This window comes from Sceloporus undulatus, chromosome 2 (assembly GCF_019175285.1).
Source record: "Sceloporus undulatus isolate JIND9_A2432 ecotype Alabama chromosome 2, SceUnd_v1.1, whole genome shotgun sequence".
Lineage (NCBI taxonomy): Eukaryota > Metazoa > Chordata > Lepidosauria > Squamata > Phrynosomatidae > Sceloporus > Sceloporus undulatus.
In genome coordinates, this window is record NC_056523.1 from 265017715 (window position 1) to 265035117 (window position 17403).

The 17403-nt window shown below is 37.5% G+C and overlaps 1 protein-coding gene across 6 annotated transcripts in view; it reads right to left on the reverse strand.

Moving 5' to 3' along the window:
• DMXL1 (Dmx like 1) overlaps positions 1-17403 on the reverse strand; it is a 110232-nt gene that overhangs the window by 63602 nt on the left and 29227 nt on the right. For all 6 annotated transcript variants that reach the window (XR_006101744.1, XR_006101743.1, XM_042447903.1 and 3 more), the window contains exons 7-15: positions 16967-17142; positions 15468-15657; positions 15018-15183; positions 12233-12442; positions 7638-7891; positions 6879-7533; positions 6622-6743; positions 3914-4003; positions 3338-3440 (exon numbers count right to left, since the gene is read on the reverse strand). Coding sequence is in view for 4 of the 6 variants with exons in the window: in XM_042447903.1 (XP_042303837.1) it covers positions 3338-3440; positions 3914-4003; positions 6622-6743; positions 6879-7533; positions 7638-7891; positions 12233-12442; positions 15018-15183; positions 15468-15657; positions 16967-17142 (1966 nt within the window). In the remaining 2 variants the exon portion in view is untranslated. The remainder of the gene's footprint in view (positions 1-3337; positions 3441-3913; positions 4004-6621; positions 6744-6878; positions 7534-7637; positions 7892-12232; positions 12443-15017; positions 15184-15467; positions 15658-16966; positions 17143-17403) is intronic.

Consider the following 17403-nt stretch of genomic DNA (forward strand, 5'->3'; position numbering starts at 1 on the left):
ACATTACTTCTTGTGTTTGATCTCAAGCACTAGCTAAATCTCCAGAAGTGAAATCCAATCCAATGCATGTTTACTGTGATGCAGCCAACGCAGTCTTGTCAGATTGTGACGTGTAATCTTCATGTTCAGCCTGAACATTCCCATAACCAGTTTGGAAGGTTGAGATCTAACACACTCCCTATGGAAGTTGTTCCATCTAAACAAGCAAAAACTGGCCAAGACAAGCATTACAGTATAAACCATGAAAGAAATTAAAATCTCCTTGTGTGTGGGGATATCTTCTACTGCAGTAAAAAAGAGAATAATTTAGACAGGTCCTCCACCTGCAATCTCCTTGATTAAACCCAGATGGGATCTAACTTTTTTAAACAACGTTCAGACGGAATTTAACCTAATGCTTAGGACAGGACATTGAGCAGACTGTGGTACAGCAAATCTATACAATTCTGGATAATTGCAATCATTTAGATTGATCCCACTCATCCTAGGTGCACACAGGTGAAACAGTCTTGGCCATCTTAGTGATGACTTGCACCATGGAACAGATGAAGGGACTGTAACAGTGCTGGTTCTCCAACAGCCCTTAGCAACTTTCAGTCACATTGACCATGATATTCTTCCAGGCTATCCAAGTAATTAATTTAACTAATTAATTCTATTCAGTTATATAATATTTCAGGCATGCTTCTCAGTGCAGTAAGAACACCATCTTATGGGGAACTACTATTGTACCTCATGGTCACAGGCCTTTGGAGTGGTCTAGCAACATTATCTCATATCTCATGTTTTTCAATATCCACATGAAACCATTAGGAGAAATTGTCCAGAAGTCTAGGCTGAGGTTTCATCACCATGTTGATAACTCACAACTATTATTCTCTTTTTCAACTACTCACCTCAAAGAGGTATAGAACTACTTAACAGTTGCATGAGAGGTAGGCTTTTATTTGTTTTTAAACAGATGATAGCAAATAATGTGAGTTCAGACATCTTCTGACCTCAATGGAAATATGTAACGATTTCTGAATTAGGGTACACTGCCCCACCAAAACAGGTTTACAGCTTGGGACCCTCCCAGACTGGACATAGTCTAGTAATCCAGATGTGGAATCAATGCTCAGTACCTTTGTTCCGTTTAGAACTGGGCTGGATAAAGTGAGCTCCTCAAGGTATCTTTCAGAGCCTTCAACCCTTTCAGAACTCTTCCGCTTTGGGCCAGAAATAAAAAGTGAATTGTCTCTTCTAGCAACTCCCCAAAGTAGCAATTCACATTTTAAATAGTTTGCAGGGCTCCTTTGCATGTTTTTCAAAACTAGAATTGGACCTCTGGCTGCTGGAGACAATTTTGACCTTCAAATTATTCCAGGAGTAGAAAATTCCTCCCATTCCCAATGCAACCCTATCCACAGAAAAATGGCTTTTACACAGTTATGGTCCAGTTACATCCAGAGTAAACTACTGTAATGGAATCTATGTAAGCCTGCTTTTAAAAATACAACTGGTATAGTGTACAATGACTCGGCCCAGTCAACTGTAGTGGCTTGGTGACAGAAGAATTATAATTATTACCTAATAAGAATTATAATTGATACATGTTGGTAGGTTTTGTTTGTTTGTTTTAATGTGCCTGATTTAAAATGTTAGTGCTGACTTTTAAAACACTCAATGGCAGGTTACAGACCGGTTAGTCCGCGGGGGAGCCGGAGCCTCCACATGGCGCGGCTCCCGTGCAGACCGAAAAAGAAGCTCCAAAATGGAGCTTCTTTTAGAGTCGCGTTTGCGACGTAGCGAGGCGCCAGGGGCGCACTCGCTACGTCACAAAGTACGCAACGCGTACGGACGCTCAGCGTCCGATACGCAAAGATGGCGCCGGCCATGTAGAAGGGCCGGCGCCATCTTGTACGGATGGAGTCCGTATTAGGCCCAGGGGCGTCTAGAAGAGATGCCCCTTTTTTAAAATGGGACGTCCTCTGGACGTCCCAAATGCCGGTTTGTAACCGGCCAATATCTTATGAGTTAAGAATCTGCCTAAGACTGAATCCATGTGTCTGGGACCATCAATAAGTAGCAGAATGGCAGGTAGAGAGAGAAACTCTTCAGTGTGGGGTCACATTAATGAAAATCCCTCCTGGGATATATAGACTTGGCTATCTACTTTGCAAGGGTTTAAGTGGGTGCATGAGAGAGTTTCAGCTGGGGCAGTGAGATGAAAATATCCTCTTCTGGCATGCTGCATCCAGCTCCTCTCCCTCTGCTATTCATGTTTGAATTTGATTTTTATTTCCAAGTAAACATGCATGGGATTGAGCTGCACCACCTCAGTTTGCCTACATTAATCCACAATAGCTTTGATTTCTATATGTCACTAATGTCTTTCAGAGGAATTCAAACAGCAGCAAGAAATGTGGCTAACACTACTGCTGTTTGGGGAAAAATAACAACAGCACTACAGGTTTAGTTTTCATTTATGCTGTTCTGGATTAAAATCTATATTAGACCTGAGCTACACACGCAGCAGAATGATGTAGAAATAATAATAAAATGTATTTAGATTCCACTTAATCTTGAGGAATCCAAGCAGATTGCAGCAGTAAAACAAGATACAATTAAAAGAAAAAAAGCATTAAAAGTTCCAAGATCCCCATCCCTCCCCTGTCATAATGGGGAGAGTTCTGAGGTGACAAAACAGACTGTAATCAATCTTTCAATTTTCCCCACAAAAAATACCTTTGATGGAAATGAAGAACAAATACAACAAAGAGTGAGGTAGCCATTAATATTCTTCCCTGATGTGCATGGGAGATAACATTCAAAAGAGCCAACTTCCACCTTAAAATTTATCCTAAAATCTCAGGATTCTACAATTTCATTGTGCTACATTCTGTATACCAGTCCTATACATGTTACTTTTCCCGTTACTTGCAACTTCATACAAGAGAATACTATCCTAAATACTAATTTGTATGTCTTGAAAATTCAGATACCACAAAGTTTGAATAACACTGAAATTTAGGAAATAATTATCAGTTTTTAAAAAGAGTTATAGTGTCACACAATTCACATACACAATCCATATCCATCAAGAAATTTCCCATGCCAATTGACACAGAAGATAAAATGCTTATTTGCCTCTTAAATATTATAAAGATGTTAGTATAAGCCAGCGTCTTATGGAAAAACAATACATTTTTTACCAGATCCTAGAATTTAATCACTCTTTTAGGCTTTATATTTTACAAAATAACAAAACCTATGCTACAAACTACACAGAAAGCTTGTTACATATTCATAATCATTTCATTGTTCTGAAAGTTTACTAAACATATATGTGCTTTACCAGAGTCAGGTAACATGGTCTCTTTTTCAGACAGTCTATTCTCATGGTTATTCAAAATGAAATCTTCTTGAAAAACATGAAGTAACTGCATTTTCCCACCATGCTAAATTAAAAACAAACAAACACACATATAAATATAACAGAGTGATTACAGTGTCACTCATTGACAGAGAGACCAAGTTTTGCCAATATATTTAAATGTGACCCATTATTACCAAAATTTTTTTATAGATTCAAGTTAAATGTTTCAGATAAGAAGTACTGAAAGTAAACAATATTCTGCTAACACTGACCAAGGACATACTGTTCTCAGAACAGTTACTATTCATCAAATCCAGTACAGTTGGTTGAACTTCTTTTATTGAAATCAGGGCAATTCCCATTGCTTCCTGCTCATTGTCAAAATCTGCTCTAAAATTTTTTGGGGGATGGGACAGGACTCAGGGAGTGGGTGAGAGAAAGGGAGAAAATTGCATTACAAAAGCAGACTTATGTTCATGTGATGTTGCCTTCTCCCCTTTATTTTTCATTAAATTAAACAATGATAATTTCACGTAAGAAGTGCAAAATCCTTACCAACTCTGTAATGGCATCCAGTTCTACAATGCATCCTGGTCTAGCTGTTGATTGTTGACTTATGATATTAAAAACTTTACCAACGTATTTCTGTAGAGTTAGTAACAAAAGCAGAAGTTAACAGTGTTGTAAATATAAAGTTAACTTCAGTAATATGTTATATCATTGTCCAAATATCAGAATAATTAGCAGGGAACTTTGGGACAGCAGAGACCCAAAACACACGGGCAAAAGGCACCAGAATATTCTGACCCCAAATTCCATTCTAACCCCCTCTTACCTGCTGTGGATTTTCATGGGTGGCTGCCTTCCCACATGGTTACTGCAAGCCACCTGGCAACACCACTGTGTGCCCAAATTGCTCTGAGGTCAGAACAAGGTGCCCAGCCTCATTTTGACATCAGACTGACTTGACAGAGACACTTGCAAGGACTATGTGGGAAGGGAGCTGGCCATTGTTGCCACATTTTGCTCTGGGTTTTCTGGAAAACTGAGATCAAAAGGTAAGCAATTTTAATGTGGAACAAGGGGTGGAAACACCAAATCATGTCTCAAAATTGTGTAAACAGCCTGGGCCTGATATGAGGTTTTGGGGCTATGTAGTATAGTAGGAGCCAGTGTGGTGTAGTGTTTTGACTCCTGGACCAGGATTCAAATCCCAGCTCAGGCATGTAAACCCATTGGGCGACCTTGGGCAAGCCACACTGTCTCAAGCATTAGCAGACAGCATTGGCAACTCCCCTCTGAAGAAACTTGCCAAAAAAAAAACACTTTAACAGGTTCACCTTAGGGTCACCATAAGTCTTACAACGACGTAAAGGCACACAGCAACAAACAAGTGCAAATAGCACACAGCCAGCCCTGAGAAAATACAGGTTTTATAGGTAATGTAGATAATCCCTAGGAAATGTTTGTTATATACTATTTGTTATATCTCCCCATACGAACCAGCTAGAGCCCTAAGATCCTCAGGGAAGGCCTTCCCTTGGTCCTGCCACCATCACAGGCTCGCTTGGTGAAGACATGAGAGACAGCTTTCTCAGTGGCTGCTCCCACCCTGTGAACTCCCTTCCACGGGAGGATGGACTGGCCTTTCGCCGGCAGGTAAAAATGTTTCTATGCAGGCAGGCTTTTTAAAATCATGCAAACTGGTTTTATTTGGAAAGGTTTTTTGTTGTTGTTTTAGATTATGTTTTTTAACTTTTATATGTTTAAATTTTAACTTTGTAGTGTTTTAATTAGGTTACTTTCATCATTGTTTTAATTGGTTTTATATTGTGAGCCCCCTTGGGTCCCTTTTGGGAAAAAGTAAGCACAGAAAATAGATAAATAAATAAATATAGTTGCCCCTCCATTTTCGCGGGGGATCCGTTCTGGGAAACACACATCCTGCAAAAACAGAAATCCACAGATATTCAAGCCCTATTGTCTTGAATAGCGGCATGCACCCATGGGCAAACACCCCATTTTAAGTCCCTCAGTTTGCCCCTTGCGAGAAAGCAAGCGACGCGGATTCAAAATCCGCACAAATGGACAACTGTATAACCAAAATCTTTGGATATTTTTGAAAGCCAAGCTAAATCTGCTTGAAATGAGTGAAGGCATACATTTATAAAATCTAGGTTAAAACTTACATGTGTTAAAACCTTGAAAAAAATTTTTTAACTTGAATGTAAGGACTGAGGGCTATACATCTGAGGAAAGCAGTAGAGGCAGGGAATGTGGGCCAATCTGTTCCTGTGCTTCTTTTGATAAATGTTTCCTGTCCTGAAGCTTCTTTTACACTCATTGCAGGGGTAGTCTTGTCCAAGTGAAATCAACCTGTGAGTCTATTTTGTTTTTTGTTTTTGTTTTTTTTTTTTTTAAAAAAATTAAACTAACTGCATCTTTCTCTGCTCAAATTCAGAACAAGATCTTAAAACATAAACAGAACAGCCAGGAATTCTCTCATCAGTCCTGATTTGGTTTAAGCATTGAGTTGTATTACTGACAAACTATGAAGATGAAACTTGCATACTGTTTGGCAAACATAACTAAGTGCTTAAACCCACTATTCATCTTAAGGGTCTGTGCCTAATTTTAAGCTAGATACATTTATTACAAAGTTTAGATAATTCTTGGGCCACTAATATGTTGTCAGACAAATTTCAATTGGCATTTGCTTGTCAAGAGTTTCTGCGCTTCCTAAATTAATAGTACAACCAAGTTTTATTCATTGACTAAAGACAGTTTTATGTATGCTTTGTGCTCTCTCCTCAGTACGCAATGATAAGAGAATTGTTTGCAATCATAAAAATAACTATAATAAAATACTACATCAGTGAAAAACAATCAAAATGGTAGACAATTTAGGTGCCTCTTACTTAGTTAATAGCAGCTAGCACAGGATACTGACATTAAGCTTCTAATTTCAGACATTCTTATACAAAATGAGGTAAATAGGTAGGTACACCATGTAAAAAAATTAACATAAATATTTTGTAGTGCTGCAGTGGCATAAAATGGCATACATGCTGAACTCTAGTATATGCTTCAGTCATCTCAAAGTTTCCATTCAGTGCCATGTACCTCAACCATTGCAGGACAAGTTGGTGAGGTATTAATATTGTAAATAAATTTAACTTTCTTCTGAGTAGCTGCCAAAATCATCAGGCTGAATTTAGCTGGCAACATTTTCAAAATTATATAATGAACTGGCTTTTACTTACAGAAATTCCTGGATTAGATAGTTCACTGAGAAGCTTTCTGGCATCTATTATAGCTTGATACAGCCTTAAATGTTGTCCATCACTTGCAACAAAGCAAGCACTTGGTGAATTACAATATGCACCTAAAGGCAAATATTAACAGTCTAATTTTAGATAAGGGTATGAAGATAGTCATCCATTCTTCTTCTTCAGCTGTCCATAATAATTGTGCTCCTGCTGTGATTCCAACATTTTTATTTATAAGGAAGAAAACTTACCTAGGCAGTAACTAGGTATAAGTGTAGGTAGCCATGCCACATTTGAAAAAGCAGACACATGAAGAGAATTTATTCGTGCAAGTTCTGAAACTCCACCAGAAAAAGACAGTGGCCCAACTGGGTCAACTCTCCAGAGGATAAGTTCACTGTAAACAGTATTAAGATCCTGCGAAGTGCTTGCGTTGTCTTCACTGTGAACTGTTGATGGTGTCTCTTTGGTACTGTCAACAACTGGAGTCCTTACTGCATTATGATGAGAAGTAGTAAGTAGCAATGGAAGTACTGAGTGACAGGCCAAGTCATTAAGATGGAAACGATGTCCACAATATCGTGATTTGTGAGAAATACTGAGTACAACTGAAAAAGCAGATTCCTCTGCAAAACTGACTAACCATTGGTTTAGAGATCCATCTGCATGTTTGGAAATCATCATAACATTTGGGGTGAAGATGCTTAATTTTAAACTGTTAGATGATTTACTATGGCCAGATGAGATTAACATAGAACAGGAACGTCCAAGGGTAGAGGGTTTTTGTTTGCCTTGTTGAAGAGCAAGTTCAACATTCTTTGTACAAGCATACATCACTATACTTCTGCAAAGTGAATTTGCATCGCCGGTGGGAAAAGCTACAGGGATCCTTGAAACAAATGATACCTGTTTTGTGGGGAGAAAGAGAAACATTATAATCATGCCAAACTTCAAAACACAAAATAACAACAATTATAATAATGCTATTTTATTCATAACAGCCACAGTACCTGTACTTGGCGAAACATGCCTGGCTGGTATTCATCTAGCCAGTCTACATGCCATACCAGCAATGATCCATCCATAGGATGAATACTAAATAACATGTCTGCATTTTTATTCCATTCAGACAGCTGTATTTCAATCTCATGATCAATAGCAGCAGTAGACAATGGAACATAACTTGGATTTAAAACTGGCTTTTCATCAGCAAGTTCTCTTTGTTCTTTATGTTCTTTCTGATCTTGACTAGTGTCATCAGTTTCTGGTAGAACAAAAAAAATGTTGTTATAAAGACAGTTGCATGTTAAAACCATAGTTAAAATGATAGGTAACATGGTTTCTTGGAAGATTTTCTAAAACATATAGATTCAGAAAGAAAAATTTTTTTTCCCAATAATCTCCGATATGTACTCATGAAAATGGAACCCATAAGCCTCTGTTGTTTGAAAGAAGCCAGACAGGCACCCTGCAATAGTCCAATGTAACAATTATCACCAGCCATAACAGAACAAAGTTCAAAACAGATGGTACATGCAGCAACATATATAGCTAACAGACAGCACAGTCCTCATACATGTCCATTCAGCAGAGAACTGTTGACATCAATTGGTTTTACCTACAGGTAACTGGATACAGGACTTAAACAAATGTTCAGAAGCTATCATAAATGGAAATTAAACCAATTTTCCTTATAACAAGCAGAAATAAGTTTATTGATCAGTGCAACATCTTATTTGGGGTTAGCACTTACTATAGCTTGACCACCCTGCCTGAATTACAGTAGTTGTAGAATATCATTTAAATAATCTATGAATTCAAATATTTAAAAACAACAGGTTCAACCGAAATTGGAGGTTCATGATGTTAAGACGTATGTGTACTGGGCATATGGACCATGATAATTTGGGTCTCTATGATCTCATAGAATGTTAAGAGTTGTAAAAGGCACTATGGGTCATCAGGTCCAATCCCCTGATCAATGCAGGCTCTCTGCCTAGAGCAACCCCAGCAAGAAGCTGTCCAGCCACTTTTTGAAGACATCCACAGAAGAAGACCTCACCACCTCTCCAGGTAATTGGTATCATTGCTAGATTGCTCAGTGTCAAGAAGTTCCTCCTCATGAAAGTTTAGCTCCTGTAACCTAGCACCATTAGATTTAGTTCTACCCTCTGAGGCAGTAGAGAACAAGCCTTCACCCTCCTCTTTGCAGAAGCTCTTCATGCATTTAAGTGTGTGATCATATCAACCCTCAAAATTCTCTTTACCAAGATGAACATGCACAAATTCTTCAGTCTCTCCCTTATGTTTTTTTCTCCATACCTCTTATCTTCATTGCCCTTCTCTTAACTCATTCCACCTTTTCTAGATCCTTCTTTTAAAATGATGCACTAAGAACTGAATATAATACACCAGGTGAGAATTAATCAGTGCACAATATAGTGGGAACATTACTTCCCTCAACTTGGAAACTATGCTTCTATGATGGCTATGCTTAATGATGGCTAATATAGCATATGCCTTCTTTGCTGCAGTATCACAGTGATGGCTCATGTTCAATTTATGATCAACAATAATCCCAAGGTACTTTTCACGTGGAATACTGCTAAATAATTTATCTCCCATCCTATGCCTGTGCATTTGGTTTTTGTGGCCTAAATGTTGAATTTTGCATTTATCTCTGTTGAATTTCATTTTATTAATTTCAGGCCAGCTTTCTACTTTATCAAGACCCTTTGGAATTCTGTTTCTATCTTTCAATGTGTTACACCTCCCAGCTTTGTAACATCTGCAAACTTCATAAGGATCCCCTCCATCCCATCATCTAAATCATTAATAAAAAAATATTGAAGTGTTGGCCCCAGGACAGAACCCTGTGGCACTCCACTTGAGACCTCCTTCCAATATGAATCACAAACACTGATGACAAATCTTTGAACATGGTTTCCCCATCAATGATGGATCAATCCGATGGTGTTTCCATCTATTCCATATTTAGGGCCAAAATAGATTGACCTGAAGCACCTGCTTGAAGCTGCTCATTCTAAAGCCAGATTGGAGCTGCAGCCCCAATCCACCTTTTTGCCAGCCGAAAAAGGAGCGGCAAAGAGCCACTCCTTTTTGGGCCAGCAAAAAGAAGGCTTTTACCGCCCACCGCAGCTCATGGGCAGCTTTAAGCTGCTCTGGTGACATGCAATATGTAAACGCTTCACTGCCAGAGCACTTGGAAGCTGGCCTGCCAGGCAGCTTGGGAGTGTGTGTCATCTGGAAGGTGGCTTTTTATGTCAGTCTGTTTTGCCCCTTAGTCAGATTGCTAATCAAAATATCATGGGAGAGATTATCCAATGCTTTGCTGAGCCCCACATAAATGACATCCACAGCATTTTCACCATCTACTGAATTAGTGACTGATATAAGATACAAGGTTAGTTTGGCAGGACTTACAAACCCATACTGGCTTGTAGTAACTACTGCATTGTCATCGAGATACTTGCAAATAAGACTCCTGTATAATCCATTATAACATTTCTCCAGTTGTTGAGTTTAAATTGACTTGGCTGTAGTTTCCTGGATTTTTTCCTTACTTGACTAGCCTGCTTTTAGCAGTTCCTTATTCATGAAATCTCACCCCTGCTGGATGTCTTTTTCCTTCAGCATTTCTAGTCATGGAATTCTGGCCATTTTATCTCTGAACATGTTTATCCAATTGTTATCTGATATTTGATGTTTTTAAATTTGTTGCCTGCTTATTTTTATCTAATTCTATTCTGTATTATTATCTATTGTTTTATATGTATTTTGTAGGATGTACACCATTGGCAGGTTTCATTTTTATCGACAACAACAACATCAACATGATAAAATCATGGATTTCAGGAAAGCTGATTTTATCATGTTGATGTTGTTGTTATAATTTATTTATATAGTACTGCAGATTTACACAGCGCTGTACATACAAACAATAAAATCATCTTTGATGCCTTTTGGCCCTATTGTACAAGGACTGTGTGAACTAATCAGTGACTCTGTTTTGTGAAAAGATTGTGTTCTTTTCAAAAATTGTTTTATTGCTCTGCACAACTCTAACTTATGCCATCTAACCTCCTCTGGATGTTTTGGATTTGGGCAAAATTTGGAATATACAGTATAATACTTCTGTATCAAGAGTCTTTTTGGACATTTTGGTAAGAATCATGGATCTAATATCATTACTATTGTGTCCTCCCCAACTCTGAAGTAATTTGAGTTAATGTTTAATGCTGATATTTCTGATACCCTTTTTGCTGATGTAATGGCTACAAGGAATGCAACCTTGCAAGTTAACATTCGTAACATTGCTTCTCTTAAAAGTTCAAATGGTGGTTTAATTATCTATTGACTCCCAAATTCTAATCCCAAATTGGGAACCTATGTCTTACTTGGTATGACCTTAGTGTTGCTACTCTTAAAAATGCTTTATGTGCTTAGTTTTTTGTTGGTTTTTCAGGCTATGTGGCCATGTGCTATTGTTTCAATACAGGTACAGGTACTTCATCAAATTCAAGATCTGTAGACAGAGCTGCCACTTGCCTCTTTAATGTGTTAGGTCTTAGTCCTTCCTGAAGAAACTATAAAACATGTGTGATATTTATGTCATGCAACTGTAAGTATTTATCCATACACCATTTTCCAAACGTTTCCATGTTCTTGCATATATTGTATTGAGGTAGTGGATTCTCTTTGGGAAGCCATAATTGTTTCCACTACTTCCTTGGAATATCTTCTTTGTTCTAATTTTTTGTGTTCAATTTCACGCTGTTAAACTGAGCCATCGTGGATTTGAGTGTAGGACTAGCCCTTGATTTAACATGTTCGTTGGAAGTTTCTGTGATTGATCCACTGCCAGTTGGAGTAGTTGAGGGAACTAAGGTCGACATGGCCAGTAAGGCGCTATCAACACTACTATGGCCCTTTCATCCTGTATTTTCTTATAACTCTTTGTATTATCTGAGTCTGCAGAAAAGCATAATGGCATCTTCTGGGCCATTTCATTGTTAGGGCATCCTGTCCCTCTCCTCCTCTGCTTCCATCTATTGAGCAAAATCTCTTCAATTTCACATTCCTTCCTGTCGCTGTGCATACTCCTCACAAGAGGCTGCCAAATGGTTTATGTACTGCTCTTATGGAGCAGAATGTAAAAGGCCCCTGACTATGTGAAACAGCTCTGCTTGATGACATTGTGCAGATACAACAGTGAGAAGTAAGAAGGATTTATTCACTGCTACCCCTACAGCATAGTGGTGTACATCTATATTAAGGGGTGGGGGGAAACAGAGCATGTCTGCATGACATAAATTTCTTGCTCTCTGGGTAGGAATTATCAGAAGGGTACTGTTAAAATGTAGATAGTTATGGCTCCAAGGATTAGAAGATAAACACACATTATTTTTTAGCCCAATTAGATCTGTCTCTTAAGTGTAACTTTTGCAGAAACAATCCAAATAGATAAAAAGTTTTTAGCTACATCATATTCAACATGGAAGGTAAAGCAACACACTGTTTTAATATTTAGCTTGTTTTATACAATTAATAATTAAGGCAATTAATAATCAAGCATGCATGTTACCTTCATCAGATTTTATATCCATCTGGTTTGATTCTTCAGTACTAGCCTCTGAAGAAATATGCTCAAAACTTTTTTTAAGCTGTTGCAAGAAGACTTCCATTGACAGAGTAAAATGCAGTTCTTTATTGTTTAGCCAATGCACTACAAAAGGTCCACTTTTTTCATTTTCATTAAGACTCAGAGACATGATGGAGGGGAGCAAAGGAATGTCTGCAAGCAAAAATGTGAACTTACATTTAAATAAGGAAGATTACACATTTAAATTATTTTGTTTTCAGTCATGCTAATTTTATTAAAAGGTTCAACAGTACCATAACTCTAGCTGTTCAAATTATAAGATTACAGGTATTACATGGTGTAACTCTCTAAATGTCCCTTAAATATGTACTACTGAAATTGGTAATCCGAGTACTAGTGATTGTCCACCAGCTACTGGTGTGCAGCTAATTTCCAGGAAATTGTGTGAATATGATAATATGAGACAAATATGGTGCCAGTCTCTGTCACAGTGGGTGGGGGGGATCCTAGAACAGTTCATCTGATAGCATGTAAAGTTCTGCAGTAAATAAGTAGTTGTGCCAATTGCATTACAATGCAGTGAATCAAGCTGTAACCCAAAATTTAACATATATGACTATCCCCACAACCTGCACCTGTATATCCACTTGAGAATACATCTTATCTCAAAGGTTCATGGGGGAAATTCTTAGCACTTTTAGCTGCACCTGGAGATATTTCTACTGGACATTTTTAATATTTATTTCTTTGAACAGCAGAACACTATGCCTTAAAGATAAAGTGTTTTGGAGATTCCCTACTTTCAAAATAAGTTTTCCATATGACACAAAAAAGGATCTTGGATTGAAGAGATAAAAATCATCCATGGTATATGTTTCTTTGAATACCAGCTATTAAAAGTAAACCACACTGTTGATAATTTTTTAATCCAAAATATTTCCTTCACATATTCTACCACCTATTTTAACTGCAACATATTGCAATTCAAGAACTGTATAATGCCTTGAGCACTGTCTGAAAGAAGGCATGATAAATAAATAAACAAATAAATAAGAATAGTATCTTAATCTAATTTCCCAGTGCTGTCTGATGAATTGCAACCATTCACCTCAACATATACAGTCAGTCCTTGGTATCCGTAGGGGTTCAGTTTCAGACACACACCACGGATGTCAAATACTGCAGGACCTCAAGTCCCATTATACTCAATGGCAGCAGGATAAGAGGAAAATGGGGCAGGGGCCATTCTGCAGATGCTCCAATCCACAAATGGCAAGCCCGTCGATAAAAAGTGCCGACTGAAGTTACCACTAGAAATACTGACTAATACAATAAAGCTTGGCAATCTACTTATCACCAGGGAAATCCAAATGGATAATATTACATAGATCATTTGATAGTTAGATCAGTTTGTTATCCTTCTCAACCTACTCCAATTTGGATTAAACTGATTTTTGTCTAATCCAAATTTCCTCTATTCCTGGGCTGATTTGACTTAAAACATGATTTAAATAATTTCTCTGAATGACTCAATTTTAATGATTGAAAATACAATTTAAATCACTAGTGTGAAAGATTATATTTAAACATGTTTTATTGTTTCATATAAGCTTAATAATATCTAGAGATGTACGTTTCATGAAGAGATAGATTACGCAACTTGCCTGAACTGTTAAGGGATCCCTTGGATTTATATCTAGACCATGCTTCCTTGTTCAGATTTACTCCATGTTCACAAATTAACTATTCACTGATCTATGCCATCTTTGTACCAAGAGGCCAAGAACTTGAAAAAAAAGAGGGAGATAAGGCAGGGAAACAGAGAGGGAATGAGCGTGAGTGCATGCAGCTCTGCAGTGGCATCACTGGGTGGGTGTGGACTACCCCAGAGGAAGGGTGACACCTGGTTGGACTATCCTGCTGCTGTGGTGGAGGGGCGAGGGAGCTGAAGAGGCAGTGCTAACTGCAGAAGGGTAAGCATGCCCCTCACGTTTCGTTGTTACACCGGCCCTCTTCCTGGAGAAGGAGCCAAGACAGAGGATGGTGGAGGGCAACAGGTGTGCAAGGCAGTGGGAGGGGAGGAGAGGAAGGGGCAAGCTGCCCCCTCACACCAGGTATCACCAAGCCTAGTGACACAAGTGCAGCTCTGAAGCACCACCTACAGAGTAAGACTGACCTCTGTGAACTGCCGTTAATATATTTACAGAATATAATATTATATAAGGCTCCTTTAAACTGTTTTAATAAAATCCTGAAATCAGATATAAATTTTAAAGCTAAATTTATTTATTTTAAAATTTATTTTTATTTTTAAACAGTTATTCTTATCAACCCTGCTCTATTCCCTTAATCCAATTGACATGGATTGTGTTCTTTTAGTAATTTCCAGTGCCAGACAACTGTGTTGGCCCAAAGCCATGCTTTAATTTTTACCAGAATTCACCAAGTTCTTAGGAAATAACTTATGCCTTTTGAAGCAGAGGTCTGAAACAAGACTATTTTGGGATCACAGAAAAGTGTAGTCTAAAACACACTGCAGAAATAATCCAGTTTCAGACTGCCGTAGTTTTGTGAGACATTTCACCTTTTCTGTCAGAGAGCTCTGGTGCCACAATAAGCTACAATTCCCACAATTCCCTAACACTGACCTAGGGCAGTTAAAGCAGTCTTAAAATGGATTACTTCTGCAGTGTGTTTTGGACCTATGCCTTGCACATGAAAACCTGAGTAGTACCCATGTATGTTATAACTTTACATTCTTCATCACCTGTAGCTGGATTGATGCTGGCAGCAATATGAAAGTGGCAAAGTGCATTTGATTGAAGTGGAGTGTTCCGATGAACTTCATGAGGATCTTGTTGATGGGGTAAGTATCCAGTATGAGCAAGTGCTAATGATCTTCTTCGTCCTCGCCGAAATGGCCTTAGGTTTAACTATTGGGAGGATGAATATTTTAAATCTGAATGTATACATTATTCAGGTACAGATAAACATTTTTGACAAATTATATTCTGTATTACGGTTAATGAAGTATGAGTATGTTGAATATAAATTACTGTCAATATGTTTTATATAAAAAGACGGCTTACCCAGAGAAGTGCCAAATAATAGAAAAATTCTAATTAGCAAAGCAAAAGTTTATTACTTTAATTAGGTTTATGACTTCATAATGCTTAGTAAGTGCAACTATATATTTCTGGCTGATTTAGCTCCTTACCTCCAAAGTATTTTTCATACTTTCTTTACTAGAAGCATTCCTCTTAAAGTTATTAGTTAACTTCACTGGTTCAGGACAATGGTTATATCCACCTCCATACAGCAGACTATCATTGGGCAACAATGTTTCTGCCCAGAGACGACAGATGTTATCTTTGCAGCATGTCAACAATACATTACATACAGCACCACTAGGGGGAAAAAGTGAAGTTAAACACCAAAATTGCTATTTTCAGAGACAGAGGATTTCTGAATCCTACAAAGTGCTATTGCTCATAACAGATCACGTTTTCTGGTTTAAAGTCAATTGCTTTTGGCAAGAAATACATGATGATGAATCTTTGGAAACAACGTTGTATAGAATTTGGCACTTCTAATTCTTTGAAAAAATGCAACACAAGCCAGCAATTTCTTAAGAGCAATCTAGTGATGGAGTATAATGTCACAGCAACTCAAAGCAGAATCTGCTTGAGTTACTAGAGCCCTGGGAAGGGCTTCATGGTTTTTGTTTGCATTTAAGTATACTGGGAGGTAATCCATCTTTTCAATACTCTAGAGGATAAAGATATTAATATAAACATAAAATATTACAGGTATATGCATTTACTACAATTATGTGTTATCAATATAAGTAAAATTATATTAAGTAGCTCTCACTACTGTAAACAGCACCGATCCACCAATGGTGGAAAGCTAAAAATACGGCAAGAATCTATTACTAAAAATTGAGTCTTCCTTATCAGAAATGCTTGGGACCAAAAGTCTTTTGGATTTTTATTTCAGATTTTGGAATATTTGTATAAACATAATGGGATATCTTGGAGACGGGACCCAAGTCTAAACATAAAATTCATGTATGTTTTGTGTACATATCATACACATAGCCAGAAGTGTATACCTAGCCAAATTTTATACATAATATTTTTAATAATTTTGTACATAAAACCAAATTTATAAACACTGAACCATCAGAAAGAAAAGATGTAACTATCTCAGCCACTCACATGAACAATTTTGGAGATAAGATATACTCATCCTGTATTATATTCCAGAAATTCAGAACCCACTAATACTAGGCTCAAGCTAACTTTGATTTAATCCTAAATACTTTTTCAGGACATATGTCATTGTTGCTAAGATACTGGATGACAGAACTTCAGTATGTGAAAGAATAAGTTCATTCATGAAGTTGTATACTGCGATTGACATTTCACATGCTACTTCTGGCCTTTAAAGAAACAAATTACAGCTATCTAGAAATTATCACTAAGTCAACATGCCACACTGACATTCTCTTTAGTTCTTCACACCTTGAATTCAATAGGCCACTGAATATATAAATGTATGAATTTTAGGATGACTACAAGTGAAAATTTACTCCATAATTAATCAGCTAGGGGTAATTAAAGCAATATTGCAAAGACTTGAAAAGCACAGGATAAACTTAGAAAGCATTCACAATTGCTAATAATTCTAACAAGAAATAATAAGCATCCTCACCGTGGCATGTAGTTGCTTGTCTTTCGCCATGAAAAGCCATTAACAGATCGAGGATGAACCAAGTAAATAAATGAGAAACCCACTTCCTGTATTGTTGTTTCTGGTGTTCTAGCTTGAGATGCAACAGCTGCTTTCCAACTATCAGTGTTATACCACACCTTAACAAGACAATCATCCTAGCACCCCAAAAAGAAATGAGAACTTTTAGTGTGATATTTCTTTATTAAACTTACATAAAACCTAACTAGCTAATTGGGACAACTTACAATAAACACCATGTTAATAAAACAATCAGTAAACATTAATTCAATTATTTAAAACATTTCAAAGCTAGCAATAGGACCGACGATCGAATCAACATATGAAAGATTAAATGCCTGATGGAAGTAGGAGCTTGTAACCTGTTATCTAACCGTATATAATGAGGATGCCTAACT